Source organism: Sinocyclocheilus anshuiensis, unplaced genomic scaffold (assembly GCF_001515605.1).
Source record: "Sinocyclocheilus anshuiensis isolate Anshui unplaced genomic scaffold, SAMN03320099.WGS_v1.1 scaffold546, whole genome shotgun sequence".
NCBI lineage: Eukaryota > Metazoa > Chordata > Actinopteri > Cypriniformes > Cyprinidae > Sinocyclocheilus > Sinocyclocheilus anshuiensis.
Genome location: NW_015542451.1, coordinates 1,394,520 through 1,414,430, shown reverse-complemented (window position 1 = coordinate 1,414,430; position 19,911 = coordinate 1,394,520). Strand labels below are relative to the sequence as shown.

At 37.9% G+C, this 19,911-nt stretch overlaps 4 protein-coding genes across 5 annotated transcripts; all 4 read right to left on the bottom strand.

Moving 5' to 3' along the window:
- Positions 1-1,309: 1,309 nt before the first annotated feature.
- On the bottom strand, positions 1,310-4,385 carry rbp3 (retinol binding protein 3). The gene is made up of 4 exons (XM_016493116.1): positions 3,110-4,385; positions 2,825-3,006; positions 2,551-2,693; positions 1,310-2,335 (listed from the first exon to the last, which is right to left on the bottom strand). The coding sequence occupies exons 1-4, from the start codon at positions 4,295-4,297 to the stop codon at positions 2,010-2,012; spliced, it is 1,839 nt and encodes a 612-aa protein (XP_016348602.1). The 5' UTR covers positions 4,298-4,385; the 3' UTR covers positions 1,310-2,009.
- A 566-nt stretch (positions 4,386-4,951) lies between these two features.
- On the bottom strand, positions 4,952-7,857 carry irbpl (interphotoreceptor retinoid-binding protein like). The gene has a single exon (XM_016493115.1). It carries the CDS (start codon positions 7,733-7,735, stop codon positions 4,964-4,966), a length of 2,772 nt encoding a protein of 923 aa, XP_016348601.1. The 5' UTR covers positions 7,736-7,857; the 3' UTR covers positions 4,952-4,963.
- A 3,052-nt stretch (positions 7,858-10,909) lies between these two features.
- gdf2 (growth differentiation factor 2) lies at positions 10,910-12,613 on the bottom strand. 2 transcript variants are annotated; one of them, XM_016493119.1, is made up of 3 exons: positions 12,166-12,613; positions 11,867-11,989; positions 10,910-11,779 (listed from the first exon to the last, which is right to left on the bottom strand). In XM_016493119.1, exons 1-3 carry the CDS (start codon positions 12,515-12,517, stop codon positions 11,142-11,144), a joined length of 1,113 nt encoding a protein of 370 aa, XP_016348605.1. In that variant the 5' UTR covers positions 12,518-12,613; the 3' UTR covers positions 10,910-11,141. The 2 variants fall into 2 exon arrangements, with proteins under 2 accessions (XP_016348605.1, XP_016348604.1); XM_016493118.1 differs by having other exon boundaries at positions 10,910-11,989.
- A 1,212-nt stretch (positions 12,614-13,825) lies between these two features.
- gdf10b (growth differentiation factor 10b) lies at positions 13,826-19,405 on the bottom strand. Its single transcript, XM_016493117.1, has 3 exons — positions 18,870-19,405; positions 17,188-18,059; positions 13,826-14,372 (listed from the first exon to the last, which is right to left on the bottom strand). Exons 1-3 carry the CDS (start codon positions 19,099-19,101, stop codon positions 14,181-14,183), a joined length of 1,296 nt encoding a protein of 431 aa, XP_016348603.1. The 5' UTR covers positions 19,102-19,405; the 3' UTR covers positions 13,826-14,180.
- Between the last annotated feature and the right edge of the window lie 506 nt (positions 19,406-19,911).

The window sequence follows — 19,911 nt, the reverse complement described above, 5'->3', positions numbered from 1 at the left end:
AACTGTTTTTCTAATATTTTCATTGTTATAGCAAATACATGTTTGTGCAAATGAACTAACATCATTCAGTCACACTTTTAACAAACCTGATTAAAATAAATAAAACTTAATCTCCTTATTTGTTGCATTATCATTATTTTTATGTAACTCTGACTACATGTGCTGAAAAAAAAGAGAAATAATATTTCATACAAACCTTTAAAATTGCCAAAGAAGTAAGGTAACACCAGTTACAAAAAAGGGTACATGCGATCTTTAAATAAATATACAAAAAATATAAAAAATCATTAAGCTGTCATTTATGTGTATTCATAAAGTCAAAAGGCAATCTAATAATGTGGTCTAAGTTTAAATGTTAAAAAAAGAAATACATTTTAAGACATCTTGCCATACCAAAAGTGGACGTTTCTGTAGAATGACCCAAAATTCTCAGTTCACAGCCCGCCCCCAAATTCTATTTGATCGCGCTACAGTCAGTCATTGAAAGCCGGCGCCACGTGCTCTGGAACGAAGAAATCGATTCGTTCACTTAAATGATTGATTCGTTAAATAAAACACGAACGAAACACCAAACACGCGACAAGTGGACCTGCTGAAGCTAATATAAAACCGAAAAGCGTGGAAATACTGAGGTAATAATAATATAAACAAAAAAGCGGAGGTAATAGTTTGAACGAAACTACACGTACATCTGTAAAATATCACAGTTGGATTCTCAAATGACCGAATGACTAATTTCTTAATTAAATGACCTTGATGTCATATTTTTGAGGGAAGCTGCTTAGACCGGTGATTCATGTTAATTTGCCAATATTTGATTTATTTGGCCTTAGATACTGTTAGCCTATATAACTGTCATTGGTTATGCTGAATATTGTAGCAGGTAGATAGTCTTGACCAGTGTAGCCATGTATGACTGACAGCCCAAAATATACTAACTGATAACAGCAATAAGATTTAAGTGGTCGTTTATCATGAAGGAACATAAAGCTTTATATGGCAATCCATTTTTATTGTTGGTCAATTGCCTCTACATTTGACACGTGCCATTAGTCTATTGAGGATCATATTTATCATTAATTCCAGTAAAAACTGTTGTCAGCAGGTGCTACATAATTGTAATTTTAGTATGGCAGTGGATGTACTTGACAGCATACTTTGGTCAACTGATAGAAAAGATATGCTGCCATCTTCTGGTTCTTTGCTGCAGATTTCTAAAAGAAACGGTGTAGAAAACACGTGAATCAAAATAATGTTGTAATGACGTCAGTAGAGCAAAAAGTGGACTTTTGACTTACCAAACATGAACATTGTTTTTGCTGTGCGGGTGATTGTGTTCATGTTAGAACTGCGATTTTTGTTGAGATTGCAAGTGGATAAGTAGAGATAAATAATCTGATCAAAATAATCTGGAAAAATCACAAGAGGCTTTCAGATACATAAGTATGTCTGGAATTGGTTTATGTTTGTTAAACCCATTTTACCTCAGTTCTAAGGAATTTTTTTATTTAATCTTTAAAACACATTACAATTAGAACAGTTTCCATGTGGTATTTATTAAGTTTTATCATTTGGTTTCAATATAACTCCAAAGTCGCAATTTTCCCCAGATGTACTGAAAAAGATTCAAGTTGCTTTTGAAACAGTACAATTTTCCAGTTTGTTCATATGCATGTTTATGGATGTTTACAATACAAGCATAAACTAATTTTAATGTGCACAAAGGAAACTAGTTCACAAATATTAAAGTTTAGAACAGGCCTAATCTGAATATTACTTGCATTCTCCTCCACCAAGTTTGCTTGAGAGATTGCATGCTTTAGGTTAGAGGAAAACATATAAGGAATAGAAAAAGGTTTGAACTAGCAACTGAAGGCATAACTGTGTACGTTCTAAACATGACCTTAATGATCTACACAGATTATGAAAGCATCTCCACAACATGTCATCCTTCTAAATAACTAATTTGCTATATCATTTGGCTTCCATACCAGGCCCAGAAGAACTAATTAATTTTGGCCAGAAAAATGCTTATAGAGGATGGCCTTTGCTGTGTCGAGGGCAGCATCGGCGGGCACTGGAATGTGAGGGGCAATGCCAGCACCCTCCCAGGAAGGGCCCTGAGCAGTGTCTGAATGGCTAATTGGGATAGACAGGAAGATGTCGCTTTCGCCCACACGTAAGGTCTCAGGGGGGTGACAACCTCCACGGGTTGTCTCACCGATAATCATTGCACGTCCCAAACTCTTAATGATAAAAACAAACTCCTCAGCGGCACCAGCAGTAGCACCACTGGTGAGGATTATCACACTCTTTTTGCTGCCATATCTCCTGCCTAGAAAGAATAGAATTGCACACTTAATATTGCACTATGAAATATGCCTATAATAATACAGGACACATAATCAAATTACTACAACAAATTCAGGACACTGCACTTTGTGAGTATCAAACAAGCAAGAACAGTTGATCTACACAATGAGTAAAATGATAAACATGTAATGAATAATAGTGACCAAAATCAGAAAACTAGTCACTTTAGTAATGTACCTGTAAGTTGCGTAAGGGCCAGAAGATCACTTGTGGTATTGGAGGGTCTGTTGTACACGTGGTCTAGCACAATCTGCTTGTCACTGTCAAAGAAGTATGAGCAAAAGCCAGCAATGGAGGAGGTGGATCCACCAACATTGTTCCTTAAAAGAAAAGTATAGTAAAGTTGGGATGGTCATATCAAATTATGGTCAAAGGTGGACTAAAAATGTTGCAATTCATACATATTACTGGATTTATAGAGCGACATACAAATATCCAATAGAATAATCACCTCAGATCAATGATCAGCATGTCAGTGTCAACCACTTTGTTCCAGACGTGTTCCGCAATGATCTTAGCAACATGTTCAAAATCTCCAAACATGTCAAAGCGAAGGTAACCGATGTTGTTTTCAAATACATCAGTGTGGAATGAAACTTTGACTAGCTCAATGAACATCTCGGGTGTGAGATTCTGGAAAATAAAGGGACAGGTGTCATTCACTATTTTCCCTCAACAACCAGCATATGTCTAAATCGTTATGTGTAAGATTTTCTCTCAGAATAGATTGACTCACCATTGGAGGACGTGCAGGGATATTGCTAGTGGCCTTCAGGCACTTGTCCCCTGACAGTTTTAGGAGGTCAGCAGAGAGCTTTGCTTCCAGTTCTTCCTTTGTGGAGATCAGGTTGTATTCTCCACTAGCCACAACAGCTCCCAGCTTCTCTGCGACATCATCCCCAATGCTCGGAAATGCATAGTTGTCTGCAACCAGTGTGGCTGCCGCCTGAACCAACCCTGGGATTTCAGAACGAAGTTTAATGATTGCGATTGCAGCGTCAAGGGCATCTTCTGCAGCAACTTCAACATTTGGTGCCACTCCATTGATCTCCCAGCTCTTGCCAGTGATGGGGTTAATAGACTTAGCAACTGGCACAGTCACATAGAAGTCAGTGTCACCCACCTTGATTTTGTTGATATTTATACTTCCCCCAGCTGTGTTCTCCCCAACGATGGTGGCCCTTTTAAGGTTTTTAAGGCAATACACAACATCTTCTGCAATCCCAAGAGTATTCTTGCTTGTCAGAATGATCAAGGGTTTGGAGGTTCCATACCTCTTTCCCAATAGGGTTGGCATGGACCACAATTCAATGGTGACATCGGAGGTGCGATCATACACTGAGTCAATGTGGATTGGAGGCTCAGAATCTGTGTAGTAGGACACAATGTATGGAATTCCGGAGAGCTCACCACTGACTGCACTGCGGAAGTCAAGAATCATGCCAGATGTTGGGAGTACTTTGTCCCAGATGCACTCCAGCAAAATAGGCCCAACTTTCTGAGCCATCTCCTCTCCAATGATGTGTTGAATCTTCAGGTAGCCAATGTTACCATCCAGGACCTCAACTTTGACAGTGCCTTTGATCATTTCGGCCAGCTGTTCTGGTGGGATGTCAGGCATGGCTGGGGGTGCTGCAGGTACGAAACCTGGCTCGTATGTGACTTTCACTCTGGAATCAAAAATTGTTTTTTTAACCCCATCGGTCAGAACACTGGCAAGGGTGGCAGGATCTGAAATGTTGAGGATCTCTGTGTTACTGCTTCCAGCGTCAATTGCCTCTTCCATGCCGGCGAGTTTTTCTGGTGAGCAATAGTTGTCCATGAGAATTTTTGCCATATCCACAATAACTTTGGGAGAGAAATCACAGTGAGCCACATTACTGAAGATCAGCAACGATGCTAGTAGAACTAGAGCTTGAGCCATTTTGGTCCGTTTCGGATTCCTGCTAATATGGCACAGCTGAACTCTCCTTCTGCAGGGAGGTTTGTCAACTGCGTCTGCTTCGACCGTCTGGTTTTTGTTAACACACGCATAAGAAGCTTTTCCTCACAATAAAACCTTAATCTCATTAGTCAAAGTTCTCCAGTTAGACAATAACAAGCTAAAATATATGTTACATATATGTTCCAAAAATGTAAATGTGTAGCACTTATATTAAGTCATTTGATAAAATTACTGGTATTCATTTGTTTTAACCTTTGTAATAGTTTTGCTTAGATATGCTGTAGTGAGGAAATACATGTGTATCAAATAACCTTTTGTTCTAATTTCAGTGGCTACAGCAGAAAAAGGTATGTATAAGAAACATTTACCAATGTCTTCTATTTTAATTTATTGTATCAGCATGTCTATTTGTTACATTAGTTCGAATATACAAACAAGCACAGCATCAAAAGTACATTTTTCATTATTCACCATAGTGTCTCCATGGTGAAAATAATTATTGCTAAACAATTAAAGAAACATGCCAGACATAACTTTAAAAAAATGCATTTCTATGCTATACACCGTAACAATTTTTTTTCTTCATTTTTAAAAATTATTTTTTGATTATGCAGTTTTACTTTGAAAAGAGATGAACAATGAGGCCTATAGTACTATTTCCCTTATTTTTTTCTTTTGGCGCTTTGCGCTAATTATTTTCTGGGCAACATTAAGTGCGTCACTTGCTTGAGCTGCTATATGTGGTTCAACCCCAGACACACTCCATGCTTTTCCAGTAACTGCACTCAAAACTGCTTGGTTGGGAATGGAAGCATACAGGATGCTATTCCCAATTTGATATGTTCCACTTGAAAGGGCACCTCCAATAGTGGGCTCTCCAATTACAGTTGCCCTTTTCAGGTCTTTCATTGTTCTAGTAAATGCCTCAGCAGCTGATCCAGTTATGTGACTCGTCAAGATGTAGATGTCTTTCTGAGAGCCGTATCTCTGTCCTAGCACTTCTGGAAGGGTCATAACCTTTGTCACATTTGTTTTGGAGTGATCAAAAATAGTGTAAAGGTGTTTTAATGGTTGTGCATCAAAGAAATAAGTGCAAAGTAGTGGAATTGCTGTGGAATAGCTACCTGTGTTATATCTCATGTCAATTATGAGCGTGTCCGTGTTCACCAGTTTGTTCCATACAACTTTGATGAGCTGGGGACCAATTGCTCCCAGAACCTTTATGTCTTCCATCATGTCAAATCTCAAATAGCCAATATTTCCAGACAGTACCTCTACTTTGAATAGGGCATCAATGATGAACCCTACCTCTTCAGGGGAAGGGATTTTGGGAATGTTATGAAGGGATTCTGGTTCAATATCACAGTTGAAAATGTGCAGTCTGTGATCACCTGAGGTCTCTTGGAGATCTGCGGTGAGTTGAGATGCAAGAGATTCATAGTCAACAACTGAGCGATAAAGTCCTTCGGTTAGTTTGGACTGTAACAGTCTACTCACTTTAGCTGCAACCTCAGGTACAGTGTAATGCTTTTCCAAGAGATCTCCAGCTTCTTGCACCAAATCCGGAATGTCCTTGTGAAACGCAATGATTTCATGAGCTCGCTCAACTGCATCTTCAGCAAGCACGATGGCATCAGGAACTACATCGCCTCCAAGCCAGCATTCCCCATGTACATCGATGAAATTTATGACAGGGACAATAATGGCAAGGCTTGTTTCTTCAACTTGAAAAGTCCTGGAGTGAAGAAGCGTTCCAGAACTGATTTCCCCTACAACAGTGCCTCGGTGCAGGGACTGCATCAGGTAAGCAAACTCTTCTCCAGCTTCAGCTGTGTAATAGCTAGTCAAAACATAAATACCCTTTCTGGAACCATAGGAAGGCCCAATGATGTTACGGAGGGTGTGAAAATCCACAGTCATGTTCCGGATGCTGTCATAGATTGAAAAAAGGTGGATATTTGACGAGGTGTCAAACATGTAGGAAAGCAGAATCGGCAAGGCCTCAGTGGATCCGCCGGTGTTATAGCGCAGATCAATAATCAGGTTCTCTGTGTCTTTGACTGGTTGCCAGACCTTTTCTTTGATTCGATCCTCTAGTCCTATCAAAATTGTAGGTGAAGGGAACCTGTCAAAGCGCAGATATCGATTGTTTCCTGATAGAATTTCCAACTTGAATAAAGAGTCAATAAGATTATCAAAAGATGAAGGGGTTTTGGGTGTTGTATCCAGTTCTTGCCCCTTGTCAGACGATTCTTGCATTGTCTTGATATTTAAACGAGGGTCTTCAAAGACTGACTGCAGCTCATAATTAAGTTTTGCTGCCAAGTCCTCTTCAGAAATCACTGTGTAAAAGTCTGTTTTAGCAAGATGATTTAGCAAAGCTGGGATTTTCTCTTTAAATGCATAAAATTGTTTAATGATATCTGACAATCTTTTAACTGCTTTCGGTATTGCTTTCCTGACTGCAATGAGGGACTTGGCTTTGGCGATTCCTTCCTTTGGGTTGATGCTGACGGATGGCGAAACCCCGGTCACCTCCCAACTCTGTCCTGTGACAGGGTTCACAGATCTAGCAACAGGAACCGTAATATAAAACCCAGAGTCCCCAACCCTTAGCTTTTCAACCTTAACCGACCCTCCAGCCGACCTTTCTCCAACAATGATGGCTCTTTTTAGATGTTTTAAGATGTAGGCAACAGCTTCTGCTGCGCCCATGGTGCGCTTGCTGATTAAAACAATCAGCTCTTTTCTTTTCCCATATCGTTCACCCAGGAGATTCGGAATTGTCCATAGCGCCATTGTTGTGTTGGTAGGTCGTTCATAGATTGTGTCTATGTACAAAAGTGGTTCAGAGTCAGAAAAATATGAAACAATGTATGGCACACCAGAGATCTCTCCGGCTGTGCTGAAACGCAGATCAAAGATCATCGCTGACGTATGTGCAACCTTCTTCCAGATGTTGTCGTGAAGGAGTTGTCCCAGTTTTGCCACAGTCTCCTGACCTATAATACGGTCAATCCTAAGGTAACCGACATTGTTATCCATCACCTCCAGTTTAACAGTATTCCTAATTAGCCGTATCAGCTGTTCAGTGGGCAGCGACTGAAGTGCAGGTGGTGTGATCGGAGCATAATTAGGCTCGTAAGACACGGTCAGTCTGGGGTCATTGAGTGCACCTTGAACGCCGGCAGTCAGAACACCTGCCAGTGTTTTCCGATCAGAGATGTGTAGGATCTCTCCGCTGCTTATAGCTTGTTGAATTGCCTCCTGCATACCAACTAGATTATCTGGGAAGCAGTAGTTTTCGAGCAGAATTTCAGCCATATCCAAGACAAGTGCTGGCTGAAATGATGCATCGATGAGTAGGACCCGACAACCGATTAGGATCAGGGCAAAAAATCTTACAGTCCCTGCCATCTTTTGTAGTTGGTTGTTGAATTTAGTCTAAACCAGACGTTTTGTTCATTCATTTGGTGAAGAGGTCCTTTGTTAGATGGGACTCTGTTTTCTCTGCTAGGTTTTTGACAACAGCAACCACATAAGAGGCTTTTGCTCTGAATAAACCTTTAATCGCATTATCTGCAGTGCATCAGCAATGCAATCACAGATAAAAATTAATAATTGAAAATGTTGGAGAGGATATAAAATCTCTCTGAATACACCGCTTTTTCATGACTTAAAGGGACAGTTCACCCCCAAATCTCACATACGTCTATGGAACATTATATTTTGAATATACTTTTCTTTTCCAGTATCGCTTTGGACCCCATTGACTCTAATTGTTTGGACAAAAACAGTTGAAACATTCTTTAAAATTTGTGTTTCATGCAGATTTGTAATGACATGAGGGTGATGACATGATAAATGATGACAGAATTTTAATTTTTGGGCAAAAACAAGATGTTAATTTTTAAGGAAAGTGTATCATACTGTATTATGGAAGACAAATTGCTTAAGCACTGTATATTTATTAGAAAGTTTAGCACAATTAACTAGTTTATTTAGTCTCAATGTTTTTGACCACATCAGATTTATTGAAAACATTTTAAGCAATAAAATATTAAAAATAGTCAACTGAAATTCTGGAAATTATATTACAGCAAATGTGTGTGTTTACACATATTGTCTTTGGATTATGTTCCTTGCAGCCCTGTCTTCACTGCATGAGGAAAATAAGGTCAAGCTTTCAAAGGTAACGTCTAGGTCAGGCTAATGACATAATTGCACAGGTGAACAGGTGATCGTTTAATGAACATCAAGATGCACTTGGCTGGCCTCATTACATGAAACCATAACAAATTCCTTACCAGTTGATTTAGTACAGTAACAGTATATGAATTTGATTGTATAATCATCAATGCATACTCTTTTCTGCAAGAGGATCATTAATTAACTCTGGCAAAAACTGTTATTCACAGGCCAAATAGTCATTGTTGTTTTTTAAAATCTGCTTCCAGATTTTCTCCCTTCATTCTTTTCTAGCATTTGCCTAAATATCAGAGCATTAGTGTGAATTTAGAGACCCTTGCCACTTTTACAGGATGAAATTATGTAACTCCACACTCACTCAACACTAATTGGTTCTGCACTGCTAATCTTGCTTTATCTTTTAATGCTCAGAGTCTTATGCAATTCTATCTGCTGATTTCATGTGGCCAATCAGGGGTTGCCAATCTAATTTTAAGATGGCTGGAGTTTTGTCCAGTGCATTTTATGGGAGGAAATGTTTCTAAGCTGGAGAAAGAAACAGGTTGACTGTCTGTCCCCGAGTGGTTTGGAAAGGATGTCTTGGTTTTAAAAGTAAATGATGGAGAAATAAATGATAAAAATTGACCAGGATCATTCAAACACTATGATGTTTGTGCCCTAATAAGTTACAAGAGTAGATTTTGTTTATTGTTTGAGGATGGTGCAACTTAAGATCTAATGAATCTTACAAATATTACAAGCCTTTTAGGGTTGTATAAATGTATTAGTCAGTAACATCTGAAGCTAATTGCTTTACCGGACTGAAAACCTTCACTAGCAGAGAGCGCTCACCATACACCACAATGAACTTGTCTTTAAAATGAATTTGGGAGCCCAAATTGAAATGACTTTGATGTGTTTTATTGATGAAATATTTATAAAATTTACAAATTAATAAAATAACTATTGTAAAACTAAATATTTTGTAAATATATATGCTGGAAATACATAAACAAAAACAATGGATTATATACAATTTTTTGTGAGAAAGAAAATATAAATAAAAGAACAAAATGTAATAGTCAGATGGAAAATGTAAGCACAGTAAGTACAGGAAGATTGAATACAATGCTAAGTTATATCCATGGGAGTCACTAGGGGCAGTGTTTTAGGGCTCAAGCCCTGAATGTTTTGGTCTGTAACTAGTGGGAGGTATTGCGTAAGTGCATAAATTATACAAGCATTTCTGTAAATATTTTTGTCTGGATCTACCCAGAATAGGCCAGTTTAGGGGTGGGATGACAGGGGCATTGGCCCTAGCAAAAACACTTAATTACTAAAGAATTAGATATAGATTTATCTAGTGACCCTAGCTGTTCTTTTAAAATGCTTTGAAGCTGTTCTTGTAGATGTGGACCTGACACGAACTCTATGCAAGTACACAAAGTACATGCAAGTTCGTTTTACATGGACAGTGCTGTCAGCTCCTTATTCTACTTTAAGTCCGATCTTACAAATATTTTTATAACAGTCTACCTGGTCAATACCACATCCTGATTAATGCCAGAAGTATTTGGGGCCGATACTCTATCGCCCCCTTGAGGTTTCTTGCTAGTATGTACAACAGGACCACATGCTTGGCCAAGCATTGACATCTGTTTTTGTGTAGAGTATGTTTCAGTATTAAAATGTAAAACAAAAATCTCTAAGGGGGATTATAGACCCTGATGTTTTGGTCTATGTCCCAGATGCTGTCAGATCCTAGAAACGCTCCTGGGTATAACCTCAACTAGTTCACATAAATTAAGTGAAAACACAATACCATTTAAATCAAGTTAGGAAAGCTGACTTTAACCAAAACCTCTTAATTAAAAAAATTTAACCTTTTAATTCCACAAAAGTTACTTTATTCACTCCTAAAAATAAAGGTTCTAAAAGTTTTTTTTTTTTTTTGAGGTGATGCCAAAGAAAAAAAAAAAATTTTTTTTGCCCAAATAACCTTTCAATGATCAGTTCTTAAAATAATTTTTTTTATTAGTGTGAAGAACATTTGAATAATCTGAAGACAACTTTTCCTCTCTAAAGTCACTTTACAATAAGGTTCAATTAGTTCCATGTTAGTTAATGTATTAACTAACATGAATGAACAATGCATTTATTACAGTATTGATTAATCTTTGTTAATGTTAATAAAAATAGTCGTTCACTGTTAGTTCATGTTAACAAGCACAACTTTTGATTTTAATAATGCATTAGTAAATGTTGAAATTAACATGAACTAAGATCAATAAATGCTGTAGAAGTATTGTTCATTCTTAGTTCATGTTAACTAAAGTAGTTAACCTTATTCTAAAGTGTTACTGAAGTTTTTGTGCAATGGAAAGCCTCCATGGATGTTAAAGGTTCTTTGCTTTTAAGAGCATAGTGGAAAAAGGTTCTTCTGATTATTAAAATGTTCTTCACCATAAGGAGAAAATGGTTCCCAATATGGGGAACACAATATGGTTCTTTTGTTGCATTGCTACAAACCCCTTTTAGAACTATTATTTCTAAGAGTATATTTCACAGATGGGAATGATAAAACAAATACTGTTGCAAAGATATTTTATACAGATGCATGGATAAGCAGGCAAAACTACCTACATCCACACTTTGCTACTTTCATCTCCTCGTAGAGGTGTCGGACCGTGATAACACCCTTTTCTTGGTACATGACTGCAATTGGATCCAGCTTGGTTGGGACGCAACATGCCATGTTTGCCTTTTTGGGATTGCTCAGGTTAACCAGAGTTTGGATGATTGCATGTTTAGAGGGGGTTACATCATCTGTCAGGGGGAAATAACACACGCCTTTACACTCGTAAGCGTCATACTCGGGCGGGGCCACGATCCATTTATCCCATCCGATGTCTTTGAAGTTCACCTTCAGAGAAGTTCTCTGACAGTAATTGTTTGTTACTTTCCTCTTCTTCCTGTAGTGCTGGTTCACAGGAACATGATTGCCCCAAAACACCCGCTGCTTCTCATGAAGAAGCATCTCTTTTACCTCTTTCATTGACTCTCCCTTTCTGTTCCCGAGATCATTTGAAAATACTATTACGACTGCCGAGCTGTTGTCCTCCAAACCCAGGCTTATATCAAGGGATTCACAGTCTTGTTCGATCTCCACCTGAAGTTCGCCGACCCCACGTCCAGATTCGTGCCAGCTCCTGACAGCTCTGGTCACGTCAAAAGCCTCCCAAGTGTTTTCGCCCTCAGTTACGTCTCTCCCATCTAGAAGATTTAACATGTTTGCATTCTGCTCGCAATCTACATCATAAACATTGATGGATGTGAAGAGGTCAGTGCAGGTGTTTTTACTTCTTTCCCAGAGAGTGAACAGCCTCAGCTGGACTGATGTGATCTCTTCATGATTTGGGATGGAAATGTTGAATAGCAGTCTGTGTTGTGTTTTGTTGCCCTGTCTAATGGAATAAATAACATCTGCAGAGAACATGAAGTAGAGATTAATAAACCTTTTCACCAATAAACAAGTCACAAACATCATTTTTTGTATGGAAAAAGTGAATGAGTCCTGTCATCAGAAACATTGACTCCTCACCTTCCCAGAACTCTGATGCATGTACCTCAGAGTTTGTGAGCTTTCCGTATGTACTTACCCTGTATGACGAAGCTTCGGATGACATCCGACCGAGGGATGGAAGTCTTGTCAGAAGCATATTTATTATAGAGTTCGATCATGAACTGAGGAGGCTGAACCTTTCGTTGTTCTTGCGGCACGCCTGATAAATTCAGCTTCCTCAAAAAATCTTCCTTCATGAAGCCCAAATAGTTCTCCAATTTGGAGTTAAAGTCATGTTGTTCCTCAAGGCTTTGTTCTTCTGCTTGAATGAACATTGTGTCTTCCAAACTGGCGATTTCACCTAAAGATTTCCCATCGCAAAGCCCAACTGAAGTAGCAAAATTGATGGACATCAGGAGGAGCAAATATCGTAAACCCTGCATCTTCATTTAGTTTCTAAAATGGATAGGTGACTTTCCGCTGCAAGTTTTACATCCGACATTCGTTTGTGGACGATCCTTTGAAATCGGGGTTCCTCAAGTGAACCTCAGGTTAACTCCCATACCCCACACTCTCTGGAAACCAGAACAGTAGCATAGCTATTCTTATCTTTGACACTGATGTTGTAGTTCGAGCTTTGTTATCTTGCGGAAGCTTGTAGTTAATGAGGGTTCTGTAAACACTTTGGGAACAGACTTTGAAAACTAATGAGTGAGATTTTAACAACCGTTATTTACAGGGTCAGACTTCAGGCTGTTTTTAGAAAAGCAACTCCATCATATGTTTGTTAAGATGCTTCTACTAATCAGCCTTAGCTATGATAAATATTAACATTATAGATTCCAGTGCTTTCTTTCATTTTCATTTAGTCAACCACCCACTAAAATTCAAAAGCTGGAATCTGGCTGTGCAAGGGTTAATGGGTCTGCGTTGACCTTTGCCCTGTTGGTGCAAACAATCTATGCTCCTAATACAACTCATTAGGTCTTTATTCACAAAAAAATCCTCCAGGATTTCAAAAAAGAAACACACACACACACACAAATATACCAAAACAACAGTGGTTGAAGATTCTTGTTAAAGAAATATTTGCAAAAAAGTAACAATACAGTTTAAAAAAATAAATAATTACAAATGACGTGTAATTGTTATTAAATACAAAACTCTCCCTTAATGAAGTTTCATGAATCTTTGACAAAACCTCTGAGATGTTATTTTTTTTTTAACTTAATCCCTAATTTAATTATTTGTCTATAGCTATGGCTGTTGTAATTTACAGGGTCTGTCCTCATAGGGATAAAACTCCTTGATATGAATGTCTAATCACAAAGCACTAGATGGCAGCATTATGCTGAATTTTCTTCATATTGTCGGTCTTCTCACAAATGACCAAAAATGATCTGCAGTTTTCTATTCATGCATGATTCCAGGTGTTTAAACCCTAGGTAAATCTTTAGCCAACAAGCCTGCAAATCAAATAAAAGACCCCCTGTTTAAGGATTTATGATAACACTTTACAGTAAGTTTCATTTGTTAACATTAGTTAACTTCTTTAGTTAGCCACAACTAACAATACTTCTGCAGGATTTATTAATCTTAGTTAATACTAATTTCTACATTTACTACTAATAATTTTTACATTTAAAAGTTGTCTGTTAACATTAGTTAATGCACTATGAACTAACATGAAAAAACAATAACACTATCACTAACAAAGGTTTATAAATGCTGTAAAATGTTCATGCTGACTAATGCATTAACTAACGTTAACAAATGAGAACTTATTGTAAAGTGTTACCGGATTTATTTACAGTAATCCATTTAAATCGCTATGCCATTTTCAGTTTACCATGGATTTGTTTCAAAACGAAAACAGTTCGGCTTACTATATGTTACAATAAGGATTATATACAATTCATTCAAAATTAAAGAGTGGAAAGAGGATACAATGTTTGTGTGCAAAGATCCTATATTATCTGAGGTGCTGAGGTCTTACTTGCAGAGATAAAAAAGTTCATTTTTGTAATATGGCGTGCTTCGGCAGTCCCTTGAGCTGAGTTCATTGAGTTTTGCAAGTTTTGTATATCTATGTCTCTTAGCTACCTTGCTAGTTTATCGACAGGTGCAGGTATCCACAGACATGCTGGGATAGACCTTCACGACCATGTTTCTGCTGGAGTCCAGGAAGAGCACAGCCAGAGAGCTCATCTTGTCCGGTACGCAGCACGGCTCTGGGACTCCAGGGACGATCCCCACGGCTCTCACTATACTCTGGATGGTGGCGTGATTGGATGGATGAACAACCTGCATTTGGAGAAGTAAAGGTTGAAGAAAAACTGCTGTCTGTTAACTAGATCATATAACAATGCCTCAGTGCCTTTCTTAATGTCTTTATGTTAACAGCAAGAATGATAGCTATAAAATTAGGGATGTAAAGATTCACTCAACTCACGATTCTATTCATGATTTTTTTTTTAACAAAATGAGCTTTAAGACAAATTATAAATTAAATGTGTCCTTTTATTATTGCTTGGACAAAATACTGTTTCTTTGTGAAATTGAAATATAACACTATAATAATATACTAATATAGCACTTGTAAATTATTGCTCTTTTGTTGGTTTTGATTGCTTCTATTGTCTTCATTTGTTAGTCGCTTTGGATAAAAGCGTCTGCTAAATAACAAAATTTAAATATAATGTAAATGTAAATAACAAAACTAAATAGAATTTAGAATAGAACTAGAATAGAAAGATTTTAAAACAAGCCCCAAATCAAATAAATAAGTAACACAAATAAAATAAATGTCTTCATATAAACAACTAAGGCTTTGTCTGTGCTCTTTCCATTTAAAATTAGAGGCAACCACTGCATTTTAATAATGATCCAAACAAAGATGCTGCATACATGCAACATGAGCAGTTTTTAATCTAAATTAGATTGTATAATTTCGAAATTTGAAGCAAAAACAGAATGCTTTGACTTCAGTTTTGTGAAACTATGCATAAAAATTATCTGCATGAAACAGAAACAGCAGACGAGCTGAATGAGACGCAGATTCACTCTCTGCCAGCAGGTGGCGCTTAAAGCGTTTCCTTGGTTTCCGCTGTAAACAAAGCAGCGCTGCACTTAAGAACTTTAACATTATATGTTATTACAGTTTATACATTATACAGAGGCAAGAGGAAAGAAAAAATACCAGCGAAAGACAGTAAGTTCCCCTCAGACAGAAAAATTTAAGGGGGTCTGAATACTTTCCGTACCCACTGTATTCAAATCGATTTTCAACAGGCTCTTGGTTAATTGTTACATACCTAATATAAAGAGAACCATAACGATAACTACATTAGCGCCAACACACAATAACGTTCTGCTGCAGTTTTGTCATGTGTTTTGGAGGAGGCGTGGCTTTAGAGAGTGATTAGGGTGGGATCTTATGCTTTCAAAGCTAGCTTGCTATTGATAGCCTTTCCAAAATCGCCTACCCCACCTTTAAATGCTCATGCATTTTTTAAGTCAGGTGAATTCTGATTGGCTCTCAGTGTTTTTATCATTCATCAGTAAGAAAAAACGGATTCCAACATTATTGTTCCTTTGTGTCTTTGTTGTTGTGGTGTGAACTTTCCTATTCTCCTATTCTTAAAACTTTATCTTTGTCATTTTAGTTATCATCCTTGGTGTGAATGGGCCAGTAGTCCTATAATGAGAACTATAATGCACAAAATATTACATTTTGAAATGGTGTGTAGGGATGTAATGATGCATCCCGAGCTGGTTGAAAATCAATATAAATATGTAACGATTCAAGTTGGTTGAGAAGTTAAATTAATCATGATATACAATTGGGGTGGGGGTTTATATAAATGTATCTCTAAAGGGAACTGACTGTCTTCAAAAAAGTTTAGATGGTATTTTCTTTAATATTGCCTCTGTATAATGCATATTAAAGTAATGTTTATAAGCGCTGCGCTGCTTTGAGTGAATTTGTGTTCTCATTCAGCCCGTCTGCTGGTTTTGTTTCATTCAGATGATTTATGTAGTATAGTTTCACAAAGCTAAAGGCCGACCATTCTGATTTTGCTTTACATTTTTAAATTATGCAGCATCTTTGTTTTGATTGTGATTAAAATACAGCGGTTGCCTCTAATTTTAAATGGAAAGAGCACAGGCAAAGCCTAAGTTTGTTTTTATGAAAAGGTTTCTTTTATTTGTGTTATTAATTGATTTGATTTGAGATTTTATTTTTTTTCAATTCAGTTTTGTTATTTAACATATTTCAATTTCACAAAGAAATTGCAGCATTTTGTCTGAGAAATAATAAAAGGACACATTTTAATTTATAATTTGTCTTAAATATCATTTGCTGAAAAAAATTGTGAGAAAATTGTATCGTGAAATCAGTATTGTGAATCGTATCGTATCGTATCGCATCGTGTGTTCAGTGAATTGTTACAGTCCTGGGAATTTTATATTTACGAGTTGGAAAGTCGTAATTACGACGTCAGGTGTGTTCAGGTCACTTTGGTCGGAGCAAGATGGCGATGTACCATTTCCACCTAAAATTCAGCAAGATTTTTTAACTGTTTTACTATAAGTGAAACTCGGGGCTTAAATAAATTTCTGAGTTTCCCACTCATAATTACGCCTTTGTGGTGGCGTTCATGTGCGTTCAGCTCGTAAATACAATCTATCTGACATGACTTGAATGCACCATGTTCTACTACCAAATTTGCACAATGATTATATGGACTATAATTGGCTCTTATAACATGGCACTATGAATACTTTATTCTTATTGGTCAGTTGCAGCATGAGGACCTCAAGCGATCCCATTGGCTCAAAGAAGTTTTAACGGACACTCTCTTTAATGCCTAATTACAATTCCTACAAAATTACTCTATGATAGGCTATATGTTGTTCGAACTACATTATAATGCCATTAATGTCTGTTTTAGTTATCTTACATACTAGCATAGCATACAGATTTGTGATTAGCCTGATAGCTTAGCTTATTTGCATTTACAGAAAATGTACTGACTGTATTCAGTGTAATTAAGTGTTAAATGACCAAATATTTCAATTATGAAAATAACAATGTAAAAGGTCAATGTACACTGACCTTTGGGATTGGGAATCCACATGTTCCTGCACAGTAGTAGGCGTCAAATGCTTTCGGGGCCAATATCCATTCGCTCCAACCGATGTCGGCAAAGTCCACCCTCAGGTAACGACGCGAACACATTCTCGGCTCACTCCACTGCTTGCGTCTGGCTTTTTTCATGGTCTTCTCGTCAAAGCTGAGCTCCCTTGACCCTCTCAATCCCTCATGATTTTCCTGACCTTTTGACAGGGTTTTGGGCTTTTTCGCAAAAAAGGCACCGTCCCATAATTCCCTGTTCTTAAGATCGTTGTATTGGACATCAGGTAGGTAGTTACTCTGCAAGTGTTCCACTTCCCTCCTAATTCTAGAATTTAAAGTAGCTGAGGGCGCTTTGGTCCTGGTGTCCTCATGCACAGCAGATGGACTGTATCTCTGTAGACTCATAGCAACACTGTTGGGCTCCGTTATGGCAATGTCGTCAGCGTATACAAGGATAAACGGCAGGCTGTGAGGAGACAAGCGATCCTGACGTCTCTGATGCCCAAAGTCAAACTCAACGGTAATCGAGAGCTCGCCATTCACATGGGCTTGTTTGATGGCTGATGATACGTCCGTAATCTGCCAAAGCCCCTTTCTGTTAGGAGACAATGTGATGTTGCACAGCTGAGAGGGGACGGCAGCATTTGGTGATGTTCCTTTAATGATGAGATGTGTCGTGGTAAGTGACTGAAGGTATTGGAGGCGACATGAGGCTCCACGGGAACGCCGACAGGCCCAAGGCCGTTGACGAGCTTGTTGGTCAAGAAAGTGTAGAGTTGACGTCAGTATCACCTCCGAATTGGGAATAGCGGTCAGGTTGAAGTGGAACACGACCATGTGATGGGAGATCTCTGAAAAACAACAATTAAAATGGAATAAGGCACAATGAGAAGGTAATTGTTGCTTGTCAACATAGCGTTGGTTTTATGCTCATGCATGCATGTGATTGACCGGTAACGTTTCCAGACAACATCCTCATAAACACATTTTTCACATTCTAGATTTAATATCTGACCACTTTCTACAGTTTACGAGGTAGTTTAATAAAAAGATAAACACGGCTCCTGAATCAGTCTCTGGCCATATGGTAGTGTTTAGTGAGCGGCTCTCAAGGTCTTTTTCTTTCTTTTTTTCCTGTTTCCACTAATACCCTCTCAGTGTTTTAATAGTGCACCTCCAGTGGAAACTTAGCAGCTCTGAAAATATGGCCACTAAAACAATAATGGGAAAAATGCTTTCTGTGCATGCACTCTCCTATATATGATTGATTTTTAATCCTGATGCATTTTCAATAATATGGACTTTTTATGTTATGAATATTCAAAAGCTGGATTATAGGTAATCGTTTTCTTGATCTATTCAAGGGTTTCCAACATACACATAAGGAATGCATAAAACAGAATTATATTGTATTTGAGGAATTATTTAAATACATTGTATATATTTATTAGTTTAGATATTTTAATATTATTAATATAATGTCGTTTATTAAATATAGCTAAAATAATCATTAAAGTCATTAAAATACAAATGCAAAAAAGTATCATTTTGTAAGTGAAAAAACTGATATGAAATATTTTATCAGTACATACACTGCTCTATTTTACATTGTTTTAACAGCAATCTAAGAGTTTGAATTGCGTTTAGCTCGTTTCACTCACCTGGGACTCCTCTAAAGCTTCGGATTGTATTTACGTTCTCTTGTTGTTGTTGCTTCTTGCTGTATTTATCATAAACTCTGTACATATTAACAGTCATCATGTCTCGAGCAGGATTGTGGAATGACGGCTCTGTTGCAGGAATATCTCCGTTCAGTTCTGACGAGTTCCCCAAGTAAACTTTGACGATGTTAAGATAGAGAAAAATGCGTGCCACCGCACAAATTGATGCCATATTGACAAGTAATCCTCCGCAAATCAATTTTAACCCTTTAAAGCGGATCAAACATGAGATGAAAGTGGAAGACTGATGGAAAGCTCGGTTCCGTGTGAGAAGGACATATATTGAGATGCGTCTTGTGGAGTTGGTGGTGTGGATGGAGGATGACTGGTGCTCATACACTTGTTTCTTACTGCTGAAGCGATGACAGATGATGACGTGCCCGGCGTGCAGCCAACGAGAAGCTTAAAGCATCATCCTGAAACCATGCACAGCCATATACAGCTCATGCTGCGTGCGTGCGTGCGTGCGTGGAGGGCTTTCTCACTCTATTCCTATCTCATTGTATTGGACTATTTACACCTTACCATTTAGGCTAAATGTGTGGACGCACTTAATCTTGTTTCTCTTTCTCTTTCCCTGATAGCACACGCACATCACGGAGACGTCTACAAGACGTAGTTTTTAGAGCGTTTGCTCATCTGCAATGATGTTAAATAGACGTTTAGAAAATGTCTTTAAGATGTTTCTGATTTGGAATATGTAAAACTGACATCTTAGAGACCCTATCAGATGTTTGTGCACAGCAGATGCTTTCCAGATCTTTAACAGACATCTTGCAGATGTACGTGTGCTTTCTGGGTTGTTTACCTATAGGCTATAGCTGCTAATAAATCGGAAGTCTCGCACATTCACAGGAAATAGCCGACTTCCGTGTTGAAAAATAAGTTTTCGGAGCATAAGGACCATAATCACAAACCAGTGTTGGGGAAAGTTACTTTTAAAAGTAATGCATTACAATATTGCGTTACTCCATAAAAAAAG